At 45.6% G+C, this 19,369-nt stretch overlaps 1 protein-coding gene across 1 annotated transcript; it reads left to right on the top strand.

Moving 5' to 3' along the window:
* Positions 1-5,941: 5,941 nt before the first annotated feature.
* On the top strand, positions 5,942-6,496 carry LOC125548453. The gene has a single exon (XM_048712043.1). The coding sequence runs from the start codon at positions 6,117-6,119 to the stop codon at positions 6,363-6,365; it is 249 nt and encodes an 82-aa protein (XP_048568000.1). The 5' UTR covers positions 5,942-6,116; the 3' UTR covers positions 6,366-6,496.
* Positions 6,497-19,369: the final 12,873 nt, after the last annotated feature.

Here is a 19,369-nt window from a genome sequence, read left to right as displayed (position 1 = left end):
TCGGCTTTCGCTTGAGGACAAGCGAGGTCTAAGCTTGGGGGAGTTGATACGTCCATTTTGCATCACGCTTTTATATCGATATTTATTGCATTATGGGCTGTTATTACACATTATGTCACAATACTTATGCCTATTCTCTCTTATTTTACAAGGTTTACATAAAGAGGGAGAATGCCGGCAGCTGGGATTCTGGGCTGGAAAAGGAGCAAATATTAGAGGCCTATTCCGCACAGCTCCAAAAGTCCTAAAACTTCACGGAAGACGTTTTCAGAATATATAAAAAATACTGAGCGCAAGAAGTTGACCAGGGGGGCCACACCCTGCCTACGAGGGTGGGGGCGCACCCTATCCCCCTGGGCGCGCCCCCTACCTCGTGGGCCCCCTGGTAGCCCTCCGATGGCCATCTTCTGCTATATGGAGTCTTTCGATGAGAAAAAAATCATAAGCTATCTCCTCGGACGAAACTCCGCCGCCACGAGGCGGAACCTTGGCGGATCCAATCTAGGGCTCCGGCAGAGCTGTTCTGCCGGGGAAACTTCTCTCCGGGAGGGGGAAATCATCGCCATCGTCATCACCAACGCTCCTCTCATCAGGAGAGGGCAATCTCCATCAACATCTTCACTAGCACCATCTCCTCTCAAAACCCTAGTTCATCTCTTGTATCCAATTCTTGTCTCCAAGTCCGGGATTGGTACTAGTAGGTTGCTAGTAGTGTTAATTACTCCTTGTAGTTGATGCTAGTTGGTTTATTTGGTGGAAGATCATATGTTCAGATCCTATATGCATATTAATACCCCTCTGATTATGAACATGAATATGCTTTGTGAGTAGTTACGTTTGTTGCTGAGGACATGGGAGAAGTCTTGCTATTAGTAGTCATGTGAATTTGGTATTCGTTCGATATTTTGATGAGATGTATGTTGTCTCTCCTCTAGTGGTGTTATGTGAACGTCGACTACATAACACTTCACCATTATTTGGGCCTAGAGGAAGGCATTGGGAAGTAATAAGTAGATGATGGGTTGCCAGAGTGACAGAAGCTTAAACCCTAGTTTATGCGTTGCTTCGTAAGGGGCTGATTTGGATCCATATGTTTCATGCTATGGTTAGGTTTACCTTAATACTTTTGTTGTAGTTGTGGATGCTTGCAATAGAGGTTAATCATAACTGGGATGCTTGTCCAAGTAAGGACAGTACCCAAGCACCGGTCCACCCACATACCAAATTATCAAAGGACCGAATGTGAATCATATGAACGTGATGAAAACTAGCTTGGTGATATTCCCATGTGTCCTCGGGAGCACTTTTCTCTATATAAGAGTTTGTCCAGGCTTGTCATTTGCTACAAAAAGGATTGGGCCATCTTGCTGCACTTTATTTACTTTTGTTACTTGTTGCTCGTTACAAATTATCCTATCACAAAACTATCTGTTACCACTTATTTCAGTACTTGCAGAGAATACCTTGCTGGAAACCGCTTATCATTTCCTTCTGGTCCTCGTTGGGTTCGACACTCTTACTTATCGAAAGGACTATGATAGATCCCCTATACTTGTGGGTCATCAGTCATCACCGAAAAGTATCCCAATTATTGTCACATTGGGGTTTACGGATCATAACATGTAATAGGTGAATATGACTTGCAAGATCGGATCTAGAACATAGATATAATGGTGAAAACATAAACAGTTTGGATCTGAAATCATGGCACTCGGGCCCTAGTGACAAACATTAAGCATAGCAAAGTCATAACAACATCATCTCAGAACATAGTGGATACTAGGGATCAAGCCCTAACAAAACTAACTCGATTACATGATGAATCTCATCCAACTCCTCCCCGACCAGCGTGCCTATAAAGGAATTACTCACCCCTGGTGGGGAGCATCATGGAATTGGTGATGAAGGAGGGCTAGTGATGACGAAGACCGAAGGTTCCCCTCTCCGGAGCCCCAAACGGGCTCCAGATCTTGCCTCCCGATGAAGAACGGGAGGTGGCGGAGGCTCCAGATCATGAAATGCGATGAAACTTCATCTCCTATTTTTTTCTCTTAGAAAATAGGTATTTATGGAGTTGGAATTAGGGTCTGCGGGCCACGAGGTGGGCACAACCCACCAGGGCGCGCCAGAGGGGGGCGCCCTGGTGTCTTGTGCCCAGCCAGCCCCCCCCTCCGGTGGTTCTTGGTGCCAGTTTTTTTAATATATTCTGAAATAATTCTCCAAAAAGTTTTGTTCCAATCCGAGAACTTTTATTTCTGCACAAAAACAACACCAAGATAGTTCTACTGAAAACAGCGTCACTCCGGGTTAGTTTCATTCAAATCATGCAAATTAGAGTCCAAAACAAGAGAAAAGGCATTAGGAAAAGTAGATACGACGGAGACGTATCAATCTCCTCACCGAGGATGTGCCAATATCTTTTTGTAAAAGATGGCATGAAGACCATCCAGCTCCGGGGCCTTGAGATCCCCGACACTGTGGACAACATTCTTCACATCATCAGTTGTCTAAGTAGTCAACTGTGCGCCATTCATATGGTCCTTTACACGTCTTTGGACTTCCTCCAGGACAACCAGATGTGTACCATGAACCTTAGAGGAAAACATGTCATTAAAAATAAGATTGAATCATTGGATTAAAACTACCCACCAGCCTTGATTATTTTTAGGCGGGTTGTTCTATTCCTCTTCCTTCTGTTCTAGCAAACAGGTCAAAAAATTGGGTGTTGTCATCACCGTTATGGAACCAATTTACGTGGGATCGTTGCATGTGTTGGATTTCTTCAAGCTCAAGTAAGTAGTCAACAGGTTGTGCCAATTCTTTTGTTTTTACCTTGGATTCAACATTCATTGCACCACTCATCACCTTGTCGAGTTCCTTCTAGGCTCTATGTAATCTCTTCTTGGGTTTCTTCGGTACTCACTAACCCCGTTCATGGAATTCAACATGCATGTATGACAGTTTTGAGATCACTCCTCCATCAGCACGAACATACGCGTCGGCCCATGCCTGATGTACTCAATCCCTGAATTCATATTCTTCCGGCCAATGGACTTCAAATTTTTTTTGGGCCGGTGCACCGGTACTTGCCAAATTGTGGTGCTTTGTACAAATCAATAAAGGCCTCTGATCAGACTGACTGAACTCCAGGTTGACGATCCCGATGTTTGGGAACATCTGAGTCCATCTCAAGTCACAACAACTTCTCTCCACCCCTCGTCCGCAAGGGGACGAACTCGTTCATCGTGCTCACCGCCTGGTCCATCTGGAAGCACCAGAATGCCGCTGTGTTTGATAATGCCCGGCCTTTGAACGACGAACGACGATCTAGCTCGCACAATCAAAGGCGAAGCTCGCCTGTGGGCACGTGCTGGAGCAACTAGGCTAGCATCCATCCTTCTTGTAACCTGAACGCACATGTACTGAGGCTGAGCCCCCTCTTCTCTCTGCTCACGATGCACTCTACGGGACGACTTCGGTGTATGCCCCTTAGAGTTGCACCCTATACCCCCCCCCCCCCGCCCCTATCAACGAAATGATAAGCAATAATGCGTATTCACCATAACAACAACAAAAACAAAACCTTTAGTCTCAAACAAGTGGGGTAGGTTAGAGGTGAAACCCATAAGATCTCGCGACCAACTCATGGTTCTGGCACATGGATAGCAAACTTCCACGCGCCATGTTCATGGCTAGTTCTTTGGTGATACACCAGTCCTTCAGATTTCCCTTAACGGACTCCTCCCATGTCTAGTTCGGTCGAACATGTGTATGTTTCATCTCCTTTGATTCCCTGATTTCTTGTCGAAGTTCATGTTGTATTCCTTGTCTTTCTCTTTTCAACCGGGGTGTTTTCAAGTTCTTTTTTTTGTTGCCTTCCGTGTCCTTTTCCAAGTTTTTCAATCTCTCAAGATTCTTTGGTGTCACCCCTTTGTCAAGAAGCAACTTATAGCTAAACCTCTTCCTCTTTCTTTTCCGAATCTCGTGACGAGATTCTTGTAAGTTGAGGAGCTTACTTTTATTTGCTTCAAGGTTTTAATAAGTTTAGCTGATAGTCAACTAGACCACCTGGCCCAAAATCCCAACTACACGACTGAAATCTACTCCCTCCTTTAGATATTTCAATATGAATTACAATACAAACTGAAATGAGTGAACAAACTCACTAAAACATGTGATGCAATTTTTTTGGAACATCTTACGTTTACGAATGGGTGAAGTAACTGATTACAACTTGTATATATACATACATACATACTGAACTCAGTTCCAACAAAACAATGGTCATTGAACTCAGCCACTGGGCCAAAAGCTACATTGACGACATTATTCGCGTGGGGATCTGCTCGAAGCCGATGGCATCTCATGCGACAGGAGCAAGGTGCAGCAGATGTTCGCATCGGATGAAGCTCAAGAAATTCTTCAAATACCGGTCGGGGGGCCGGGGGTGCAGGATTACCAAGCTTGGAACTATAAATGGTATCTTTTCGGTCTGCTGGCTTACCATCTACGCATGAGCCAGAAGCGGGTGAGATCCGGACGGCCGGAGTCCTCATCCTTGGTGGCGGATCATAGGTCATGGCTGAGCCTTTGGGATACCGTTGCGCCAGGCAAAGTTAAAATTCATATGTGGCGGTTGATTCGAAATGGGCTAGCTGTGGGAGCAGAACTGTTAAGGAGGAAGATCAACCAGGGTGTTTTCTGCAGTGCTTGCGGCAGGGAAGAAACAAACTATCATCGATTCTGGGGCTGCTATCACTCGACCAAATTCTGGAAGATAATGCAGTCGGAGTTGGGAGTACCGGTGGCGATCCCGCAGGAGTCAGTTTGCTCCCAGAGTGCGTTGTCGAGATGGTTACTGTCGTGGTTCGCGGAAGCTACGGATGACGGGCGGGATGTCATGGTACAGGGGGCGTACGCGCTCTGGCTTTGCGACGAATAATGCATGCGACGGGCAGCGGATTGAGGAGGCGGAGGCGATAGCGAAAAGAGTCGTCCAACTGATGGCCGAGTGGCAATCTATACATGGCCGTAGGAGCAAGCAGGACAGGTCGGCGGTGAAGGAAAAATGGAGGCCAACTGAGGTGGGGTGGGTGAAAGTCAACGTCGACGGTGCCACACCGAGGGAGGGGGGGGGCGACAGCGGAGGAGCCGGGATGGTATTTAGAAACCATGATGGTGCTTTTTTGGGAGGAGTTTGCCATGTACTCCCACTAGGGAGTGACCCAGCGAGGATGGAGCTCCTCGCTTGCAGAAGGGCCACCCAGGTCGCTGAGGTGTTGAACATTGCCAACCTACATATCGAAATGGATTGTAAGGAAATCGTATGCAAACTTCAATGCACGGAGAAGGATTTTTCACCGCTGGAACCTATTGTGGAGGAGGTCAAGCAAATGCTGGCCTTGAGGGATAGTTGGAAAGTATCATGGGTTAGGCGTGACGCTAATAAAGTTGCTCACTTATTAGCTACGGAAACAGTGTTAAATGAATTGTGTAAGGTGTGGCGGCATGTGCCTCCAGATTTCATTTTGCAGACTGTTTCAGACAAGATCCCTTCGTGAATGGTTAAATAAAAGTGTGGGTTGAGTTTTAAAAAAAAAAGCTTAGCGGGCCGTGGACGCGAGGGATAATCACCAATGTATTTCTGCTGCTGGGTTCAACTTTGCAGAATCGGCCACAGGCCAATGTGGTTTTCGCGGGCACGCCGACCATTATCATCCTAGACGCGGATCCGGCTTGCCTGCAGCACGGAGTTTTTTTCTCAACAAAAAAAATGCAGCACGGAGTTGATGTTTATCCATTACTCGGCGAAACGCTCACGCTCTCTGCAGTACGGAGCCTCGAGCGTCCAGGTGCGCGCCGCAGCGGACACGAGTCCGATCTAGACGCCCGCGCAGATATATCCGAGCCATGTGTCACGCGGACACCACCCGCGTCACACCACGTCCCCATGCCACGCGCCGATACCGCGCCGCTCGCGCTCGCCGCAGCTCAGCTATTTAAACGCCGGCCCGCTGCCGCCGGACCACACCGGAGCCGAGCAGGAAGAGCACGTCGAATCAGCCAGCAGCGAGCATATATACATACGCGTGTGAAGTGCAGTGAAGGCAGGCAGGATGTCGGGGGCACAGGGAGCGCACCCGGTCGGGGAGACGACGCCGACGACGTACGGGTCGGTGGGCGGCGGGGAGAACCGCACGCGCACGGACCTGCGGTCGCGGGAGGACCAGGGCAACATCCAGATCGATAAGGTGCAGGACAAGGTGGAGGACGCCGCGTCGCGCAAGGTCGACGACAGCGCCTTCGCCGCCAGGAAGGAACCGGGCCAGGCCGGCGACGCCGGGGCGACCGGCACCGGCGCGTGATCTGGGTTCTCTGTGGCACCCTGCCGCGCGCGGGTGCGTTGTGTTGTGTAGCGAGTTGTGTTCTGTAAAAGAGTCTCTGCGTGCGAGCTCACAATAATAAGAACTGCTTCTCAGTTTGCTTAGCAAGACCATTAATTTTCTGTTCGTGCAAACACTCTGCTATCTTTTTAGATTAGATAGGCTGCAAATGTTCAGATCAACCCGGGCGAGACCGATAGATTCCTGTGGAAATGGAATGCAGCCGGGACGCACTATGCTAGCTAGTAAGGGCCGCTACGGAAGTGCTAGGCACCAATGAATTCTAGAAATGTAGAGGAGGTGCGGTTTTGTCTACAGAGGAGTAGGTCTCGAAGAACGTGAGCGGCGATCCCATTGAGATGCCGAGAGTGGCCGGACTTGCCCATCGCTCCGAGGAGGCGAGGAGCGGGGACAATGCTAAGCGGAGAGGAGCGAGGCGGCAGGTTGGGAAGTGAATGTGGCGATGTTTCAAGAGTGGTACATGCGGCAGTATATAGTACATGGCACCTAGTCCACACGGAGTTAAGAGCATCTCCAGCCATGCGTTTCCAGGAGCCCAATTTTTGTCAATTAGGTCCGAAATTAGCGCCGTCGGACCCAGGCCGAACTGGAGCTCGGAGGAATTGTTGCTCGAGGGAATTGTTTTTGGTGTGAGAAAACGGCGGGTCCGCCGAGTCAGCGACTCTGCACATTGTTGTCCTCATTGCTCGGTTTTCTGCGGGAAATCAATGCCAAAGTTGCCGGCGGTTAGTCTTTCATTGATTTCTCACGGAAGGCGCAATGCGGCGACACGCCTTCTCCCGTCACACGTTTACCGTTCCGGGCTGTTATAAAAGCCGCCCCCTCCTTCATCAATGGACACACTTGCCCTGCAGCCTCTCTTTCTTGCCGCCGATGCTCTCTCTTCCCTTCTTTCCCCGTCTAGCCACCGCGTGCATGCCCCGCAGATGGGAGCGGTTCCTCGGCGATGGAGTGGCAGCCAAAGGCTTTGGCCGCCACACCTACACGAATGAAAAGCCAATCTTCTCCATGAGGCGAACTACCCGGTGCCGCATGACATGCGCGTGCCAGGGCGGTGGAGGCTCAGTGTCGGGGGCGTCCCAACCCTCCCGCAACCCGACATCGATCACCCCGCCTACTTCCACGTCGAGATCGAGCGTGTTCGGACTCTCTGACGGAGAAGGAGAGGGACCTTTCGAAGTACGCCGTCGACGACCATGCGATTTGAGCGGCGTACTTCCAACGCCGACAGGAGGAGCGGCTTGCCTCCACCAACAACGTGTCGGTGGTAAGGGGGCGCAACAACAACGACGACCGCCGTTTGTGGTGGGGCGCCCCCGGCCGCACGCTTCACGCCGTCCTCGAGTACCTCGAGGGTGGCAACGATCCGTCGCTCGAATACCCGGCGGCCCCGCCCCCCCGCCGGAGTGGCGGCCCGTGGCTGCCGATGCGCATGCTTGACGGGTCCTCCTCCTTCTTTTCTCGTTCCTTCTCCCACTCCCCAGGGTCGCCTGCGCTCGTCAGCGTCAAGGCTGAGCCCGTGGAAACGTCGCTCGACCGGTGTACTCGTGCCTCCTCGGCTCCTACCTTCCGCCTCGTCAAGCTGAAGACAAAGCCGGTGCTCGTCGTCATGAAGAGTCAGCAGGGTGACATGGCCGGACTCGACGATGATGGCGCCATGAAGTGGGCTCGAGCCCGGCTGAAGATGGAGCGCCAGCGTCGCGCCCTAGAGGAGATCGCCGCTCGCTGCCGTGGACGCGACAAGGAAGGCGTCATCGTCCTCGAGGACAGCGATGACGGTGCGCCACCGCCGGCCAAACCAGTAGAGACCCCGGGCAGGGGTCCAGTAGAGACGGCCGCCGTATGAAGAAAGAAAAGGAGGACGACGACGGTGGCGGCAACGACTACGATGCCTTCAGCAAGTTCTTCGATCTGTAGGCACGACAACATCAGTTTTTTAGTAGATTATGTTTTCAATATGAAAAAAGATTGTGGACGCTCTACATATCGCCGAATCTATGTCGTGTTTGTCATATTTTGATCGAATATGTATTTAAAAATATTTACAAAAGGACGTCTGAGGGCGACCTGGGGGCGGCGGCTGGGAACCCGATCGCCCCATATGCCAAAATTATCGCGATTAGCCCCCCAAGCGGTGCTTTTTTCTAGCCCCTGGGGGGGCGAACGGCTGGAGATGCTCTAATTCTACACATACATAAGGTATAAAAAGTTTTTACAGGCAGGTGGATTTTAATTGGAAATTAAGGGGAAAGAGGGACTCACCCTGTGAAAATTAAGGGGAAAGATTAGGCAGATGGGTTTTAATTGGAGATTAAGGGGAAAGAGGGACTCGCCCTCTGAAAATTAAAGGAAGAGGTTAGGTAAGTGTGTTTTAATTGAAGATTAAGGGGAAAGAGGGACCCACCCTATGAAAATTAGGGGGAAAGGTTAGACAGGTGGATTTTAATTGAAAATTAAGAGGAAAGAGGGACCCACCTTGTGAAAATTGGGAGGAGAGGTTAGCCAGGTGGGTTTAATTGGAGATTAAGGAAAAAGAGGGACCCACCCTGTGAAAATTAGGGGAGAAGTTAGTTAGAAAAACAAAATCCTAATTAATGTGTAATTGCGTGTAACTCTTTATACGTCTGCCATTATTAGGTTCCCAGGTTTGGTGTCAATAATTTGGACACGCGCGTCCATGAACATATCCAACACCGCGTTTAACAAACCTTCCTAGAACATCTCCAATAGATGATATATATTTTGGTGCCCCAAATTGATGATGTAAAGATTTGAAGCACCAAAAAGTGTTTTTATATCTTTGAAAAAGGCTCAACTTCAACAGATAGTCCAAAACAGTGATGTAAATAAAAGAGCAACTCCAACAGATGATTCAAAACGAAGATGTAAAACCGGCTGGTGGCTGCGCGCCTGCTGTTCAGCCACTGTACAACCGCACAAATTGCAAAAAACATCTAAAAAGAACATAAAAAATTATACATGCCCACGATATCAAATTATTACATAGTTCTTCAAATCCACGAGATCAAATGCAACACAAATACAACATAGTTTTTCACAAACAAATAATGAAACTATACGACTATTTCGCCATTCCATTTCCAATTGCTTTTCCATCAAATCTTTCTAGAGTTGATCATGCACATCGGTGTCTCTAATCTCGCTGTACACCTTCCATGAAATGTCTGATCCGCTGTTCTTTTCGCATGGGGTTAACAGGAATGCACATCAAGTGATAAAAGTTGTAATCTAAATTTTTTCCACGGTCGTTCTCAATGATCGTATTATGCATAATAACGCAAGCAGTCATGATGTACCAAAGGATCTTTTGATCCTAGAATCTAGATGGTGAAGGAAATATGCCCTAGAGGCAATAATAAAGTTGTTATTTATATTTCCTTATATCATGATAAATGTTTATTATTCATGCTAGAATTGTATTAACTGGAAACTTAGTACATGCGTGAATACATAGACAAACTAAAAGTACAACTATCCCTGGGTGGTTTTGGTAATTCCTAACAAAATATAGTTCATTGAGCTAAAGCTATTTCATGATGATCATTTCAGAAAATTCAATGATTGGCATGGCATGGATTAGGAATGTGGACCCCTCAAAATGCTACTAACACATATTGGCTCAATCTCAAGACTCTACATTTTCATTTTAGTGATCTAAGATCACATTGAGTCCATAGGAAAAACCAATACTATTAAAAGGGGATGGGGTGTTGCTTAATGTCTTGCTTGCTCAAAATGCTTAGTGATATGCTCCAAAACCCCTCAACCACTTTCTCAATCCACATATGTCCCAAACCAAAAGTCAAACTCAGCCCCACCAAAATTATCTTTCCAGCACCACCGAGTTCATTTAACATAGCCACTGCGAGAAACCCTAGTCACTTCGGTCTCATCGATAGGGATCTTGGTCTCACCGAGATGGGATTGCGAACTCTCTGTTTTCCTTCGTAACGTCTCGGTCCAACCGAGATGAGCGATCGGTCCCACCGAGTTCGCAATGCAAACTCTCTGTTTTCCTTTCGCAACGTTTCAGTCTCACCAAAATGAGCGATTCGGTCCCACCGAGTTTGCATGACCAACTCTTTGTTTGCCTATTACAGAAATCAGTCCTACTGAGTTTATGTGATCGGTCTCATCGAGATTACGTTATGCCCTAACCATAAGGAAATCGGACCCACCGAGTTGACATGTCGATCCCACCAAAAATCCTAGTGTTCAAATTTTGAACCAAATCGGTCTGACCGAGTTTCATGATTAGGTCTCACCGAGTTTGGTAAATTGTGTGTAACTATTAGATTTTGTGTGGAGGCTATATATACCCCTCCACCCATCCTCCATTTGTGGAGAGAGCTATCAGAATGTTCCTACACTTCCAGCATATATTTTCTGAGAGAAAACCACCTACTCATGTGTTGAGACAAAGATATTCCATTCCAACCACAAGAAACTTGATCTCTAACCTTTTCCAAGTTGCTTTCCACTCAAATCATCTTTCCACCAAATCCAAATATGTGTGTGTGAGAGAGAGAGTTGAGTGTTGGGAGACTATCATTTGAAGCACAAGAGGAAGGAGTTCATCACCAACACACCATCTATTACCTTTTGGGGAGTGGTGTCTCCTAGATTGGTTAGGTGTCACTTGGGATCCTCCGACAAGATTGTGGAGTTGAACCAAGGAGTTTGTAAGGGCAAGGAGATCGCCTACTTCGTGAAGATCTACCCAAGTGAGGCAAGTCCTTCGTGGGCGATGGCCATGGTGGGATAGACAAGGTTGCTTTTTCGTGGACCCTTCGTGGGTGGAGCCCTCCGTGGACTCGCGCAGCCGTTACCCTTTGTGGGTTGAAGTCTCCATAAACGTGGATGTATGATAGCACCACCTATCGGAACCAAGCCAAAAAAATTCGTGTCTACATTGCGTTTGCTCCCTCCAAACTCCTCCCTTTACCTTCATGTGCTATGTTTTACATTCCGCTGCTATACTCTTTAGACTTGCATGTGTAGGTTGATTGCTTGACTTGTGCTAAGTTGCTAAAATCTGCCAAGACTTAAAATTGGGAAAAGGATAGATTTTTATTTGGTCAAGTAGTGCAAATCACCCCCCTCTAAACATACTTTCGATCCTACAACTGGTATCAGAGCTTTGGTCTCCATTTGCCTTGATTTCCATTACTTTGGTGATCATAGCCTTGGTTTCACAACCTAGGAGAGTATGACGTCTAGCGAGGGAAATTACCACCGTAGAGATCCTTACTTTGATGATACTAATTTTGCTAGTTGGAAGCATAAGATGAAAATGCATATTCTTGGACATAACCTCACCGTTTGGGCTATTGTGTGTATTGGCTTGCAAGGTGAATTCTTTAATGGGAGAGAACAAAACTGTGAAGCTATCGCAGAAGAATTGAAGATGCTACAATACAACGCTCAAGCTTGCGATATCCTTTTCAACGGATTGTGTCCCGAGGAATTCAACAAAATCAGCCATCTTGAGAATGCAAAGAAAATTTGGGATACTTTGATTGATATGCACGAAGGTACCGACTCCGTCAAGGAATCCAAATTGGATGTCCTTCAAAGTCAACTTGACAAGTTCAAAATGAAGAATGGTGAAGATGTCACTGAAATGTACTCTAGGCTTGCTCTCATCACAAATGAGATTGCCGGCTTAGGAAGTGAAGAGATAACCGATAGATTCATCGTCAAGAAGATCCTAAGAGCCTTGGATGGAAAATATGATACCGTGTGCACATTGATCCAAATGATGCCCAATTACAAAGATCTCAAGACAAAGGAAGTGATTGGAAGAATTGTTGCTCATGAGATGTCACTCGAGGATAAACAAGAGCTTCACAACAAGTCTAGTGGTGCTTACAAAGCCTCATGTGATGCTCCTACATCTTCAAGTGAGAAACAAGCCTTCAATGAAGAATTGAGCTTAATGGTGAAGAACTTCAACAAGTTCTACAAGATTAGAAACAAACAAAGAAGTTCTAAGTCAAGGTCCTACAATGACAAAAGATCTTCTAGTCGTGAGCGAAATTGCTATAATTATGGAAGACCCGGACACTACTCAAATGAGTATACGCCCCCTATAAAAGAAGACAATATTCGCCCAAAAGGAGAAGTAGAAGACAAGATTCACCTCCAAGAGAGAGGAGTAGAGATGATCGTTATGAACGAAGAACCTCTCGCAGAAGCAAGGATTCAGAAAGGAAGGACAAGTCATCTAGGAGCTATACAAAACGAAGACATCAAGCTCATGTTGGTGAATGGGTATCCGGTTCCGACTCCAACAATCACTCCGAGAGAAGTTATCACTCCGACTCCGAATATACTCAAGATGAAGGTGTTGCCAGTCTAGCACTTGTGTCAACCAACTCCTATGACATATTTGACTCACCAAATGAAGGAATTGGAAGATGCTTCATGGCTAAAGGCCCAAAGGTATCACACCCCGAGTATGTTGATTTCAATAGTGATGAAGATGATTTAGCTGATGATGATTTACTTGTTGACAACTCTAGTGATGAAAACTATGATGAAATTGCTATTAATCATGCTAATCAAGATAAAACGGATGATGATGATAAGAAGGAGATTGAGCGTCTAACTAAATAACTAAACACTCTTAAGTTAGCTCATGAAACTACCTTGGAAGATTATCGAGAACTTTTAAAGACTCATGAGAAGCTATACTTTGAAAAGCTCAACCTTGAGCAAGAGCATGGGTTCTTAAAAGCAATCAATGATGATCTTCACAAGAAAAGTTCTTCTTATATTGCCAAGCGTTTACTCTTGTCTACTTACATGCCACAAGTAAAATCTAGCAACAAGAGTAAGAAAGATTCTTCTTCTAGTAGTAACAATAATAATGCTAAATTGAATGTTGTTGCTTCTAGTAGTTCTCTTGATTCCACTAATGATTCTCTTAGCCAAGTTACACTTGAGCAAGAAAATAGCTTATTGAAGGGAATTATAGAGAAAGGTGTTTACAAGAGCCTTGCCGGAAGTAAGCAATTTGAGGAAATTGTACGCAAGCAAGGTAGGCACCGGAAGAATCAAGGTGTTGGTTTTGAACGAAAGTTCAATGCCAATGGAGTTGAGTGGGAAGAAGATCAATACCCCCAGACGAAGTTTGTTCCTCAACAAGAGAAGTATGATCCTACTTCTTTCAAGGGGACACAAGCTTAAGATGATCTTTCACCACAAGACCACAAGCAAAAAGGCAAGGACAAACTTCAAGAGGAAATTGATGCATTTGAAGAAGCTCCCAATGCCTTGGTCAAGTGGGTTCCCAAGACTACATCAAGCTCTACTTCATCAAGTACGACTACAACTCCAAGGATTCCCATCAAGATGATGTGGATCCCAAAGATGAAGAACTAGAGAGTTCTTGAGGGTGACTCCGCCAACATACTTCACTCATATTATCTTGGCGAGGACAAGTGCAAACAACTTCCACAACTTGCAGTACTTCAAGGAGTCACAAACCCTCTTGTTGGTAAGACAAGGGACAAGATAACCTAATGCTTTCATGGACATTATCATGTATGAACTTCATTCTATGTCCATGGATATCTTTGTTTGTTCCTTGTGGGACTAACCCGTGTAGGTATTGAAAGTGCAACTCACTCAAATGGATTGCTCCGAGTGATCTACATCAACATTGAGCATCCACATCTTCAACATCTACATGAAGTAATCATCGACAAAACCCAAGATTAGTTCATCCCTCTTAGGGGGATATCACATCTAGGGGGAGCTTTACTCTAAAATATTGAGCTAAAGCAACTCTAATGGTGTGAACACAACAATGCTTTATGTAAAAGTGGTAACTCCACTTGTGCTTAAACGATGAGTATGACCTATGATCAAATGTTCTTATTTGACTCCTAAGTCAATATACTCATATATAGATGACCTAGTCATCGCCAATTGCTTGATGGATGCTAGAGTGTTTGTGCATGCTTTGCCACATATTTTATTTGCCATTTTATTGTGTGAGCATGTTGGTTGCATATTTTACTCATTCGAGGACATCCATTTGTTGCTTTGATTGTTTGGCTTTTTTTCTTTTGCCAAATGGATGGACAAGAATGCCTAAGAACCTCCTCTAGCTATTTATGTTTTTCTCGTCTAAAACTCTATTCATGCTACATCACAAAGTTTAATCAAGTCAGATTCGAACACTCTGTGTGAGGAGCACTCGGAGTCCCCGATTCGTCATAGACTTAAACTTCCAAAACCTCTCTGTGCATTTCGGTACGACCGATTCATCCTTTTCGGTCTGACCGAGTTCACTGAGTTGATCTAGGTTTTCAATCTCGGTGCAACCAATTAGATTTTTTTGATCACACCGAGTTGCAGTAACCGCTTGCGATTCTGCATCTCGGTGCCACCGAGTTGTTCCACTCGGTCACACCGATAGTGTCAAGATATATATACCGACGGGTTGAATTTTGGAAACTTCTCCAAAACCCTTCATCACGCGCGTGTCCTGCTCTGCCGCCTCGGGTCTCCAGATCGTCCTCTTGTCGCTAGTGACCTCCCGCCGCTAGTTTCCATCGCTGTCAATGGATTTCAACACCGCCGTTGCCGCCGTAGCGAGCTCATCACCGAACTAGGGTATGAGTTCGACCCCTTGTGCATTCTTTTTACCTCTGATTCTAAGCACAAGGTCAATTCCATGTTTCTTGCCACATTTGAGATCATCCTGTCCAGCAGAACATCCCATAGATTATATTTGATTCAAAAATTTAGGGTTAGGTTTCCGCCGAACTCATCTCGGACCGACCGAGTTGTGTAAATCAGACTCACCGATTTGGCTTAGGCCATTGCACTTGCATTTTTCAGTCTGACCAAAAGTTGCAAATCGGTGTGACTGAGTTCAACTCTCAGTGAAATCCTAGCAATCTCGGAGTCACCGAACTGTATCTTGGTCTGACCGATTTCACTAGTTTAGACTCCAAAAGTTGCTTCGGTGTCACCGAGTTTAACAAATCGGTAGCTCTGAAATGCCTTCTTTGGAAAACTAAAACTAAGATTTTGACTCATTCATTTTGTAAAAACTCTGCACTTTGTGATGCTCATCCACTCTACCTCATCTATATCTATTCACAGGTTCTACTATCAGTTTGCTTTTCCAGTATGACTGACCAGAGTGATAGCCAAAACAAGTCAGAAGAGCAAGTGAACCTGAGTGAGGGCACTAGTCCCTATAGCAGCTATGGTGATGCCAGCAGGAGCACCCCAAGCAATCTGACCAAAGCAGCTACAAGGTCAAGGAAGAAGAGAACCTCAGACTCAGAGGATGAGGACTATGTTGCTGCTGAGGAGGAAGTGAGCTCCAAGAAAAGGGTTGTTAAGAAGGAATTTGGCTTAGCTGCATCCACCAAGCCTGGTATGCACAAGAAGGCCCCTGCAAAGAGGGTGCCAACCTTAAAGGCCAGGGCCTCAACTGTTGATACTTCCAAGTCAAATGTTGAAGAGGCTGCTGGACAAGGTAAGAAAAGGAAAGGGAGGGTCAAGAAGACCATTGTCAAAGTTATTGGTAGATCCTCTATGATGAGAGATCCGACTGAAGATGAAGAAGAGGAAGAGGATGCTGCACCAGCATCAAAGACTCAAAAGCTGATGGGGGATGCCATCAAGTCTGGGGCTGCCCCTTCAAAGCCCAAGACTGCCCCCAAAGTTTCTGCTCAAGCTTCAAAGACTTCAAAGCCCAAGAGAAGCAGAAGAAATATTCCAGCTGCTGAGAAGTACAAGGCCCCAGTGCCTGAGATTGATGAAGAAGATGCTGAAGCCCAAGTGCTTAGGAAGCTCAAACCTAAGATTCCAAATCATGATGACAGCCATCCAGTGGCAGAAGACGTGAACATCAGGAAGGATGCAGGTCTCAGACTTTGGAGACAGTCTAATCCATATGCTGTGAGGATAAAGACTATTGTGGACTATAGGTTCCATACCAAGGAGCAGCGAGATTTCTATGAGACCATCATGCTTGACAAGAAGCCCATTGTGTGTGATATGAAGTGGGTTGATTGGGAGTACATCGATGAGAATGAAGACCACTTTCCAGGAGTGCATGAGAGCTTCAGATCATGTGGAGTGGACAAGTTTGTGGGACAGAAGCTTACCAAATGAAATGATGAGCTCATTATGCAATTCTATTCTACAGCTCATTTCTATCCAGATGGTAGAATCGTTTGGATGTCTGAAGGTACAAGGTACCAATCAACTGTTAATGAGTGGGCTAAATTGATCAATGCCCTTGAAGAGCATGAAGATGATTTGGATGTCTATGCCAAGAATAAGAAAGACCACAACTCTATGGCAACATGTACAAGGAGATTCCAGACAAAGCATTGGAAACTCATAAGCTTGGGTCTGTTCACTATTTGTTGTCTGGACTGGCCACCATCAACACCATTCTGAGGCATACTTTGTTGCCAAAATATGGAGATCACAAGATGATCAGAGGCCATTCTATCAACTTGCTGCAACTGTTTGATGTGCCCCAAAAGTTTAAAGTCATGATCCTAATTGTGGAAACAATCAAGAGGACAGCTGCAGATCAAAAGAGATTGTGTAGGTATGCTCCACATATTCAGGTGCTCATCAACTCCAAGATGGGCACAGGCACATATCTTTTGGACAAGGAGCATCTACCCTTGAGACCAGATTTTGAGGCCAACACTGTTGTCATGGATGAAGAAGATCCTACAAGTGTGCAGACACAAGAAAAGAGAGAGAAAGCAAAGGCTGACAAAGCTGCAAAGATGCCAAGTGTTGAGGAGGCATCTCAAGTGTTCCTTAAAACCAAACAAGATCAACTTGCATATCTGATTCAAGTAAACTTGAGGATAGAGAAGGGCTTGGCCACCCTGACTCAAAACCAAGAGAGCTTGGAAAGGATCATTGAAACCAAGTTCTATGATCTTGATCTTAAAATGACAGAGATACAGACAGCGGTTGAGCAGCTCCAGGAAGAAGCCGAGGAGAGGAAAGGGCAGGCTACCACAGATGCCTTTTAGAGAGTGCTAAGAGGTCAGAGATCTGCTGCAGTACCCATGGCTAACACAAGAGCAACTACATCAGCACCTTCAATCACAACATCAGTACCACCTCCAGTTGCAACTTCACCAGCTCCAACCACTTCAACAGATGCATTCGTCCTTAGAGTCCTCTCAACACCACCTCCCGAAGATCAAGCCTAGAGAGACGCATAGCACTATGCATTTTCAAAATTTTTGGTAACTTGTTGCCAAAGGGGGAGAAATGTATAGGTCATAGGCTTCTAGAGAGAGTGTTTTGCTTATTTGTCTCTCTTGCTATTTGGTTGATACTTTTGTGTGCTTGCTTAATACTTTATGTCTATGTGTGTGAGATACTTATATGACCATGTGTTTGATCATATCATACATTAATGCTTGTGCTTGAATGATGTTGTCTTTTATATCTCTTGTATGATCACTCACTTTGCTTGGTGATGAGTGCATGTTTTTACTTTCTATCATTTTGAGCGCTCCACCAAGATGTATGTGACATGGAAGAGCAACCCATGATCCTGACCAATTGTGCATTTGCATTCAAAAGCAAAATTTAAATAATGCACAAATTTAGGGAGAGCTCTTGCTTATCACATACTTCTCAGAGCGACGATGTATTTCAATCTTATTATCATTTGTCGAAGCTTTGATATATATGTTGTCATCAATTACCAAAAAGGGGGAGATTGAAAGTACAACCATCCCTGGGTGGTTTTGGTAATTCCTAACAACATATAGCTCATTGAACTAATGCTATTTCAAGATGATCATTTCAGAAAGTTAATTGATTGGCATGGCATGGATTAGGAATGTGCCCCCCTCAAAATGCTAAGGACACATATTGGCTCAAGCTTAAGACTCTACATTTTCATTTTAGTGATCTAAGATCACATTGAGTCCATAGGAAAAGCCAATACTATTAATAAGGGATGAGGTGTTGCTTAATGGCTTGCTTGCTCAAAATGCTTAGTGGTATGCTCCAAAATCCCTAAACCACTTTCTCATATCCACATATGTCCCAAACCAAAAGTCAAACTCGGCCTCACCAAAATTATCTTTTCGGTGCCACCGAGTTCATTTGACATAGCCACTGCCAGAAACCCTAGTCACTTCGGTCTCACCGATAGGGATCTCGGTCTCACCGAGATGGGATTGCAAACTCTCTGTTTCCCTTCATAATGTTTAGGTCCAACCGAGATGAGCGATCGGTCCCACCGAGTTCGCAATGCAAACTCTCTGTTTCCCTTTCGTAACATTTCGGTCTCACCGAAATGAGTGACTCGGTGCCACCGAGTTTACCTGATCAACTCTCTGTTTGCCTATTACAGAAATCCTAACTAAAAATCCTAACTTTCACATTTTGAACTAAATTGGTCTGACCGAATTTCATGATTCGGTCTCACCGAGTTTGGTAAATTATGTGTAACGATTATATTTTGTGTGGAGGCTATATATACCCCTCCACCCATCCTCCATTTATGGAGAGAGCTATCCGAACGTGTCTACACTTCCAGCATACATTTTCTGAGAGAGAACCACCTACTCATGTGTTGAGACCAAGATATTCCATTCCAACCACAAGAATCTTGATCTCTAGCCTTCCCCAAGTTGCTTTCCACTCAAATCATCTTTCCAACAAATCCAAATCTGTGAGAGAGAGTTGAGTGTTGGGGAGACTATCATTTGAAGCATAAGAGCAAGGAGTTCATCATCAACACACCATTTATTACCTTTTGGAGAATGGTGTCTCCTAGATTGGTTAGTTGTCACTTGGGAGCTGTAACACCCCGAGAATCATGCGACAGTAATCCTCCTGTTGATGGTGCCATGTCATCACTCGTACTGTTGCTAATCCTCGCTTGATCCAAATCTTAGTTCGAACTAAGATTCAAATAA

This window comes from Triticum urartu, chromosome 3, assembly GCF_003073215.2.
Source record: "Triticum urartu cultivar G1812 chromosome 3, Tu2.1, whole genome shotgun sequence".
NCBI lineage: Eukaryota > Viridiplantae > Streptophyta > Magnoliopsida > Poales > Poaceae > Triticum > Triticum urartu.
Note: the sequence above shows the minus strand (reverse complement) of the source record. Positions and strands in the feature narration are given on the sequence as shown.

Excerpts from the sequence above, each read along its gene's own strand:
- LOC125548453 (XM_048712043.1), top strand. The coding sequence starts at position 6,117 with ATGTCGGGGGCACAGGGAGCGCACCCGGTCGGGGAGACGACGCCGACG.